Below are 10000 nucleotides of genomic sequence, written 5' to 3' on the forward strand. Positions count from 1 at the left end.
CTACGTATCTTTATCTTTTATCCAACAAAATGCACTGTGAGAGAGACAGATTGTCCTAAGCTCAGTTACCTGGAGCGGAAGAGGTGTGTGTTATTCGTGTGTTGGAGAGAGAGAGAGGGAAAACGAGAGCATGACAATCTGTGAGACAGGTCAGGAGTGATTAACAGCAAGACAAGACAGGATAGGATCAACCATGCGCTTACACATCAGACTCCACAGATAAGAAATCTGCCTGCACGGAACTCAGTGCATCCTGTCTGTTCATGCGTTGTGGTATAATGTTTACGACATGAGGTGGTCTGCATGCGTTTACACACCCACAGTATTTTCTTCTCAGAGAAAATGTAAAATTATTCTCAGGAGAAGAAAAGACAGTTTATGACTTACAATTCCATTAATGATCAGAGATTACCATTTCAATCATAATTCAGTCCTGGGTGTAGAGTAGCACATTCTATTGGTTTAATATGACCCTTTCATGTAATTAAGAACAGCCTTCAAAAGGTGTTCTGCACAATCAAATGAAAAGGCAAGAGCGAGGATAACATGAATAAACTTTATTGTGATAACTGCAAAGAGTCTCAAAACAGACTTGAAAAATATAAAACAAATGGCACAAATCTGTAATGAAAAATGAAGTTCACAAATCTATAACACATACAATAATCATAGAAGGCCGGCACTGGTAAGAAAGAAATCTTGGTCACTATATCAAAAATAAATAATCTCAACCCTCAACAACTTTTATGGTGTATATGGAAAACATTAGGGTCACCCTACTCTCAGAATATCCTCCTTGACCTCTGTGCCATTTTAAGCCAGATTGGAACTCTCTAGACTGCTGATTGCCTTAACACTTCCTGGCGGCTTGCTCCACAGACCTAATGCCACATCCAGAGGACTGCAGGCCCTAACCCTAACCCAGACACTCTTACATCAGGCAAATAATACAGTGGGGAAAACAAGTATTTGAACCCCTGCCGATTTCGCAAGTTTGCCCACTTGCAAAGAAATGTGTGATCTGTAATAGTAATGGTAGGTCTATTTCAAATACTTGTTTGCCGCAACAAAGCAAATAAATGTATACCTGTTATGAAATGCAGTTTTCCGGATGTTTTTGTTGATATTCTGTTCCTTACTGTTAAAATAGACCTACCATTGCAATAATAGAACACACATTTCTTTGCAAGTGGCCAAACATGCAAAATCGGCATGGGGTCAAATACTTATTTTCCCCACTGTACATCTGTGATGGCTGTCATCAAAGGCATTGAGCAAGGTCTTGGCCAAACCTGAGCCTATGCTTTTAAAATAACTCCTGCGTCGCTCACAGTTTTGTTTTTAAATGTGATTTCAGATTTCTACTGGAACTTTATTGTCATTTTATAGCTCTGCATACGAAAAAATGTGGAATCCTACTCCTGTTAGTGACATGAGGAGCAACACAAACATAATAAAGTAAAATATAGCTGCAAGCAGCGATGGCGGTTTCCTCCTCCAAACATTGCGAACCAGGGAAAAATGTATTTTTGTGACAATTTGTCACTATAGAAAAATTCTTGCTGCAGACTTACCAATGGGATATTACATTTCAAATGCAATACAGTGAAGATCCACAAGGGCCTTGGCTTCAAAGTAAGAGTGAGTGGGGGTTTGGTCATCAGACAATGGGCCTCATTCTCGACAGCAGTTGGGAAGACTTTCCGAAGGATTTCAGAAGGAACTCCACTTCGGAAACATTTATGAAAACATTTGCATTCTCGTTAGTTTTTTCTTCTGTGCTTTCTTCTGAACTTCAGACAACTTTCAAAACTCGAAATAGCAGTCGTAACTCTACCGGAATCTTCTCAAATGGGATTCCACGGGCCATCTTGTGGTTATTTGAGGAATCGCGTTGAGGAATGACATTTGAAAAAACTCCGTATTACAGTAAAAGGGTTAACGGTTGAATTTGTGAGAACCCGTTGGTGATTGCGTTCATGTCAGCTCTACAGACATCCTCGGATTAAAATAATTATGATGATGATACGAGAATATTTGTATCATTAACAATTACGTTTTACATTTATAGTCATAATTATACGAGGTAGTATTTATTGTTACACTAGGTCTACATGGCTCGTAGCTTGACTGTTCTCTCCCTTGTACGTCACTTTGGACAAAGGCCGCGTCTGCTAAGTGACTGAATGTGAATGACATGAACACTGCAAATGTAAGTGAATAAATAAATAAACACTAAACCCAATCTCCAAGTACCAAATCATGAATTCATTGCAATTTATACTCCTACTAGGGACCGGTCTTCACACCTATGGTGACTATTTTTCAATTAAAAAAAAAAAAAAAAAGTGACTAATTACAGTATTTCTCTGTTCCTAAAACACATTTTTTCAAAACATGCCTCTGTTTCTCTGAACACTAAACCCAAGTTCCAACTCCCTAAACCAATTCTGCTAAACTTTAAGCACAATTCTCTGCTTTAAACACAGATTTCAATTGTTAACCGCACTTTCTTCAAACCACAACACACAATTCTCTGCTTTAGACACAGTTTTCAATTGTTAACCACATTTTCTTCAAAACACTAAGCACCGTCCTCTCTACTTTGCATGCTTCATCAATGCCAAAACCTCATTGTGTTCAAACAGAAAACACTGCTAATCAAATGACAAAACTTCCATTTCCAAAGCTGTTGTGCAATTTGAAATCAAAACTTTAGCTCCTAGTTTGGAGAACAATTTATGGCAACATTGAAGTGAGTGGTGATCAGAGGGGCAGAGGAGTGAGAGTAAGAGGATGAGGAGGAGGAAAATGATGAACAGGAAGAGCAAGACGGAGAGCCATTACTGTATCTCTGATGAGATTCAGGCCAATGTGTTCAACCATGTGGTCAACATGGGTTTGACCATGCAGGAGGCTGGCAAGGCTGGCCAGAGGGTTCAACCAAACATAAGCCGCTTCTCAGTTGCACCGATTCTCCGGACATTCAGAAGAGAGAATGGGTAAGAAACACTACTATGACAGTAAAACACTAGTTTGAATGCCTTACTGTATCAGGAGCATAGTATTCTTGTATTTTACTGTAGAATATTTTACATTGTACTGTATTTGTAAAATGACAGTATACGTAAACAAATACAAAGTGCAACCATTGATGACCAAGACATATTCCTAAACATCAATACAAAGAGCCTAGCCACAGTGGACCATGTTCTAAGGCAGAACATCTCGAGAATGAAGCAGGTGTACAGGGTGCGAAACTCTGATAGAGTCAAACAATTACAGTATGATATGACTATGTGCAAGTAAGTCATATACGTTTCCACAACTGATTACGTCCTATCAGCACAGAAACATTACTGTACTGTATTGTAATCCAATCAAATGTTCAAATCAAACTGTATTTTCAGATGTTTCACAACACAACAATTGTCGATATTGTCTTGAGCAAGAACAGGATGCAGTCTAGTTTTTTTGGCCTTTTATTATTTTACATTTTTCTTTCATTTTTGAGTTAAAACATTATACAGTTACAATATTTTACAACAGGAGAAAGTGTACAGTAACACTGGAGATGAAAAGGCATAATACTCCTGATAAGGCCTTCATACTAGTGTTTTCCCATTTCATAGTAGTGTTTTCCATTGAGCACATCAGTGTTCAATCAATGCTTAGAATGTCTACTCAAATAATGGTCTGTGTTTGTTGTTTGAAAACAAAATGCCCTTTTGAGGTGATATAATAGTGTTTTGAAACCAAAGTGTCATTTTGCAAGAGATATAAAGGGTTTTGCATTTTGTGTGAGTTGTTTTGGGATTTGTGTTTAGAGCTAAGAGAAACCGAGGCATGCTTTGAAAAAATGTGTTTTAGGAACAGAGAAATACTGTAAATGTGTTTTACGGACTTCGGACGTTCAACGTAATACAATATCTCCACCTTATTAATGAACACCTGTTACGAGGTGGATTCGGGAGATTGCGACAGCAGACGTTTCTAAAATTGCGTCTCCTAATAAGGAACTGGCAGGGCGTGTATGTTTGCAAATCCACTTTCACGAGAACGTGCATCAACCTAAGAAACTAATCGGAAGGAACCCAGCTGATAAGACTTCGGCTGCTTAAGGCTGATTTATGCTCAGTTACGTAAGCGTAAGCGCAAGCGCAAGAGGTGGCGCAAGCCCCTTGCGCGACTTTTCACGTCTTGCGTGCGTCGGCCCCTTTTCCTAGACTTGCGCCATTTTACGCAAGCCTATTGTTCTGGGTGTGAGTTGCTTGGCAACACCCCCAACGCAACGCGTAAGCACCTAGCAATTCATGCTCCCTTTAGAAGCATGCAAGGGCCTTTAGGAACACATTTTCAAGCGTGCGGGAATGCAGCGGAAGCGTTTCTCTTACGTTGTTTTTGCGAAGTCGTGTAAGAAACATTTCTGAAGAATTACAGAAAAAGGTCGAGAATGAGGCCCAATGTCCTTAAATGAGGTGTGTGCGTCCTGGCCACATCGTGCGTGTGTCAAGAGAGAGACTGAAGGCGGCTGCATGCTACAGCGTTGGGGGTTAACGGTTGCGCAAAATTTACTCGGTGCAGTTCATGCTCCCAAAGGTTGCGCGTGTTGTCATGAGCCTGCCATTTGCCTGGCAGATACAAAGCTGTTTCCCTAACAGAAAGTCTGAAGCTTGAAGTTCTTTCCAAACCTTTGCTTGGGTAGCACTGTTAAACTGAGCAGACATGCATACTACATTTGAGTAATCTCATCACGTAACATTCGTTTTCTAAAAACAATCACATAGTATTGCATGTTTTACTGTGGTAGAAAATACGTTAGCTTAATGCTAACGTATATGGAAAATCCTATAGACACCGCGCTAGGTATTAGCATCAAGTAATTCACGTTAATGTTTTTGTATGAGCCTGACATTTGCTCTGCAGATAGATAACAGGTTCCCTAACAGAAAGTCTGAAGCTTGAAGTTCTTTTCAAACCTTTACTTGGGAAGCACTGTAAAACTGAGTAGACATGCAGAATATTTTAGTAACCTCATCTCGTATCATTCGTTGATAGAATGCAGGCTGCGAGGCTCGCGTAAGGGCTTACGTAAAAAATTACGCAAGTCTAGAAAAAGGGGCCGACGCACGCAAGACGTAAGAAGTCGCGCAAGGGTCGCGCAAGGGGCTTGCGCGGCCTCTTGCGCTTGCGCTTACGCTTACGTAAGGAAGCATGAATCAGCCTTGAGTGTGTGAGAGACGCGCGGAGGAGCAGAGAGGCAGAACTTCTATTGAAAATCACCCTAGAAACTAGCCAAGCATGCATGTTTCAAATATTCACCAAAAATCTACTTTTCATCTTACAGTCAACTTTTTTTCAGATTTGTGTACTAAACATTCTCATGAACTTGTGATTGAATCAGAGTATCTCTTTTTGACTTGTGGATGTGTAAAGCATTATTTTAGTGTTAACAATGTATCCAATTTGCTTTATATCAATCATTTTTCAAGATATGAAGTTGCCTTTGCACATGGCAACATGTTGTAGTGTCTTCCAGTGAAATATCAAGTTTGGTGTTGATCTCTCAAAGATTTGCCAAGATATGACTTCACTTCCTGTTTGGCGACCTTTCTGCTGAATTTCCTTCTACCGGAGGAAACCTAATAAAAGATTAAGAAGTAAAAAAAATAAGAACTGTCATTCCAATTGACACGTGCAATGGTAAGGAGTATAAGTACTCTACTGAGGTACTATGCAATGTTAGTCAGTCCTTGCATATAGTCCGAGCATAAATAGAAGTAACATTATTGTCTTAAACACACAAATAAAGTGAAATGGAATAAAGTGAATGAACCAGTAGTATGGCACATTTGATATTCCACATATTAGTGCATGTGTTGTGCTGATAGCCGTTGGTCTTTTAGACATGTGGTCATTGCTCTTGAGGACCTGTACCGCCTGCCAGAGGGCAGGAGATTAAACAGGTGATGGCCTGGGTGTGATGTGTCTTTGAGGTTTTAAGCCCTGCTGAGGTAGCGGCAGCAGGCAATGTTTTTCCAGAGAGGGAAGTGATTTTTTTGGGATGTTGTTATTAGTCTTTGGAGGCGTCACTTGTCTGCCGCAGTGCAACTGGGTTACCACCCCAAAATGGTTTGGTTTGGTAATTTGGATGGTGGAACGGTAAAAGCCCCCCAGCAGCTTCCACTCCAGGTTGTTTTTCCTGAGCACTCTCAGGGGGTGCAACCACTGCTGTGCCTATTTGATGACTGCTGAGGTGTTGGCAGACCAGGAGGGGTCATCATATGTGGGCTTTCCACACAGTCCCCATTGATGTGAGGTGGGGCTGGGTCCTCCTGAGGTCCTAAATATTGTCTTTTGTTTATGTGGTCATATTGTTGTCTGAGCACCACACTGAAAGTGTCCGTACCTCATCTTTGTAAGCTGACTCATCATCATAGAAGTATCATCAGCAAATTTGATGATGTGTTGGTGGGATGGGGGTTGGAGTACAGGGAGTGTACAAGGAGTAGAGCAATAGGCTCCGTACACAGCTTTGTGAGTGTCTGTGCCTCTCTGTGTGTTCTTCAGTGTTGGAAAAACGTTTTCTTAGTGTGTTTTGCATCTGTGTTTGTGTATTGCAGGCGAGGCAGAGTTCAAGTACATTGGGAACATGCATGGGAACGAGGCCGTGGGCCGAGAGCTGCTGATCTACCTGGCTCAGTACATGTGCAATGAGTACCAGAAGGGCAACGACACCATCATCAACCTCATCCACTCCACACGCATACACATCATGCCTTCCATGAACCCTGACGGCTTTGAGAAGGCTGCCTCCCAGGTGACACACTCGCACGCGCACACACACACTCACACTCACACTCACACTCACACTCACACTCACACTCACACTCACACTCACACTCACACTCACACATATATGCACATACGCACATTTGCATGTGCATACATACACACATGCCCATAGACACACATGTGCACACCCACAGACACCCATGACATTACAAGCACAATATGGACCTGATATGCTTATAATTCATATGAAATGTAGCATCTAAACTGCCTGAACTTAACAAGAAAACCAACAACTTCCACATACAACAGCAGCATGTGCTCTTTTGCCTGATTTCCCCTCTCTCTGTGTGTGTGTGTGTGTGTGTGTGTGTGTGTGTGTGTGTGTGTGTGTGTGTGTGTGTGTGTGTGTGCAGCCAGGTGAGATGAAGGACTGGTTTGTGGGCCGCAGTAATGCTCAGGGGATTGATCTGAATCGCAACTTCCCTGACCTGGACCGCATCGTCTACATGAACGAGAGGGACGGAGGACCCAACAACCACCTGCTGGAGGACATGAAGAAGGCAGTCGATGAGAACACCAAGGTAAGGGGGGGGATGAAGGAGCAGAGACAGACGCCGTGGGTTTGAGATGCCATGTCTTAATGCAGGAAGTGTATGTGTGCCAATGTATACGTGTGTGTGTGTGTGTGTGTGTGTGTGTGTGTGTGTGTGTGTGTGTGTGTGTGTGTGTGTGTGTGTGTGTGTTTTTCAGCTGGCTCCTGAGACCAAATCTGTCATCCACTGGATCATGGACATTCCCTTTGTCCTGTCTGCTAACCTGCATGGAGGAGATGTAGTGGCCAACTACCCCTATGATGAGACACGCAGTGGTATGTTCAGACAGACATCACCCATCAACTAAAGCACAATCTTCAGTGTGTGTGTGTATGTGTTTGTGTGAGTGTGGGTTTGTGTGTTTGTGCATACGTGTGTCTGTGTGTGTTTTTGTGTAGGTGCACTACATTTCTATGGATATTTTAACACAGGCTTATTACAAATTTCTTGCTTGATGACTCACTGCCCCCACACACAGCTTTATAGAGGAGTAATTATGGACAGCAGATGCTGGCGCAGGTGTATTTAGTCTTAACACAAAGTGTGTGTGTGTGATTGATGTTTCTCTACATGTTTTGCTAGTCTTGTTAAAATAAGAGATGAATATACCAAGACCCAGGTGAGGTGTGTAAATGTGCTCTCCCAATAATTTATGACTTTCTCCTTTCTGTTTTCCTTTCCTTTCCTCCCCTCCTTCCTTCCGTTCTTTCTTTCTTTCTTTCTTTCTTCCTTTGTTTTTCTCTCAGGTTCTACACACGAGTACAGCTCGTGCCCCGATGATATTACTTTCAAGAGCTTGGCTCATGCTTACTCCGGCCTTAACCCAGTGATGTCGGACCCCAACCGCGCCCCGTGCAGGAAGAATGATGACGACTCCAGCTTCAAGGAGGGCATCACTAACGGAGGGGCCTGGTACAGTGTGCCTGGAGGTACGAACTATTAAACTAACACACACACACACACACACACACACACACACACACACACACACACACACACACACACACACACACACACTCACACTCACACAGTTGCAAATTTTAATTGATCCCTTTGCATATATACAGCCGCGGAAAAAATTAAGAGACCACTTCAAAATTATCAGTTTCTCTGGTTTTACTATTTATTGGTATGTGTTAAAGTAAAATGTACATTTTTGTTTTATTCTATAACCTACTGGCAACATTCCTACCAAATTTCAAATATAAATATTGTCATTTAGATCATTTATTTGCAGAAAAATGACAATTGGTCAAAATAGCAAAAAAGATGCAGTGTCTTCAGATCTCGAATAATGCAAAGAAAACAAGCTCATATTCATTTTTAAACTACACAATACTAATGCTTTAACTTAGGAAGAGTTCAGAAATCAATATTTGGTGGAATAACCTTGATTTAAAATCACAACTTTCATGTGTCTTGGCATGCTCTCCACCAGTCTTTCACATTGCCGTTGGGTGACTTTATGCTACTCCTGGCGCAAGAATTCAAGCAGCTCGGCTTCTTTTCATGGCTTGTGACCATCCATCTTCCTCTTGATCACATTTCAGAGGTTTTTTATGGGATTCAGGTCTCGAAATTGGGCTGGCCATGACAGGGTCCTGATCTGGTGGTACTCCATCCACACCTTTACTGGCCTGGCTGTGTGGCATGGAGCATTGCCCTGCAGGAAAAAACACTTCTCAGAGTTGGGGAACATTGTCAGAGCAAAAGGAAGCAAGTTTTTCTTCCGGGACAACGTTGTACTTTGCCTGGCTGAGGTTTGTAAAAGACCATAAAGATTGAACCAAAGCGGACTGGAGGGTCTTCTAGTTCGTCTTCTCTGATGAGTCCAATTTTCAGCTTTGCCCAACACATGGTCGTCTGATGATTAGACGGAGACCTGGAGAGGCCTACAACGTTGTCCCGGAAGAAAAACTTGCTTCCTTTTGCTCTGACAATGTTCCCCAACTCTGAGAAGTGTTTTTTCCAGCAGGGCAATGCTCCATGCCACACAGCCAGGCCATTAAAGGTGTGGATGGAGTACCACCAGATCAGGACCCTGTCATGGCCAGCCCAATTTCGAGACCTGAATCCCATAAAAAACCTCTGAAATGTGATCAAGAGGAAGATGGATGGTCACAAGCCATGAAAAGAAGCCGAGCTGCTTGAATTCTTGCGCCAGGAGTAGCATAAAGTCACCCAACGGCAATGTGAAAGACTGGTGGAGAGCATGCCAAGACACATGAAAGTTGTGATTTTAAATCAAGGTTATTCCACCAAATATTGATTTCTGAACTCTTCCTAAGTTAAAGCATTAGTATTGTGTAGTTTAAAAATGAATATGAGCTTGTTTTCTTTGCATTATTCGAGATCTGAAGACACTGCATCTTTTTTGCTATTTTGACCAATTGTCATTTTTCTGCAAATAAATGATCTAAATGACAACATTTTTATTTGAAATTTGGTAGGAATGTTGCCAGTAGGTTATAGAATAAAACAAAAATGTACATTTTACTTTAACACATACCAATAAATAGTAAAACCAGAGAAACTGATAATTTTGAAGTGGTCTCTTAATTTTTTCCGCGGCTGTATATGTCACAGATCTCACAATTGATTGGTCTTCCTTA

The 10000-nt window shown here is 41.6% G+C and overlaps 1 protein-coding gene across 1 annotated transcript in view; it reads left to right on the forward strand.

Annotated features, from left to right (window-relative positions):
• The window catches only part of cpe (carboxypeptidase E), a gene marked incomplete at both ends in the record, with an annotated part of 18054 nt that overhangs the window by 6706 nt on the left and 1348 nt on the right, over nt 1-10000 (forward strand). The window contains 4 exons of the mRNA XM_080836563.1: nt 6624-6820; nt 7209-7376; nt 7546-7663; nt 8135-8317. Of these exons, the coding sequence (XP_080692689.1) occupies nt 6624-6820; nt 7209-7376; nt 7546-7663; nt 8135-8317 (666 nt within the window). The remainder of the gene's footprint in view (nt 1-6623; nt 6821-7208; nt 7377-7545; nt 7664-8134; nt 8318-10000) is intronic.

The sequence above is a fragment of the Sprattus sprattus genome (assembly GCF_963457725.1).
Source record: "Sprattus sprattus genome assembly, chromosome: 4".
Lineage (NCBI taxonomy): Eukaryota > Metazoa > Chordata > Actinopteri > Clupeiformes > Clupeidae > Sprattus > Sprattus sprattus.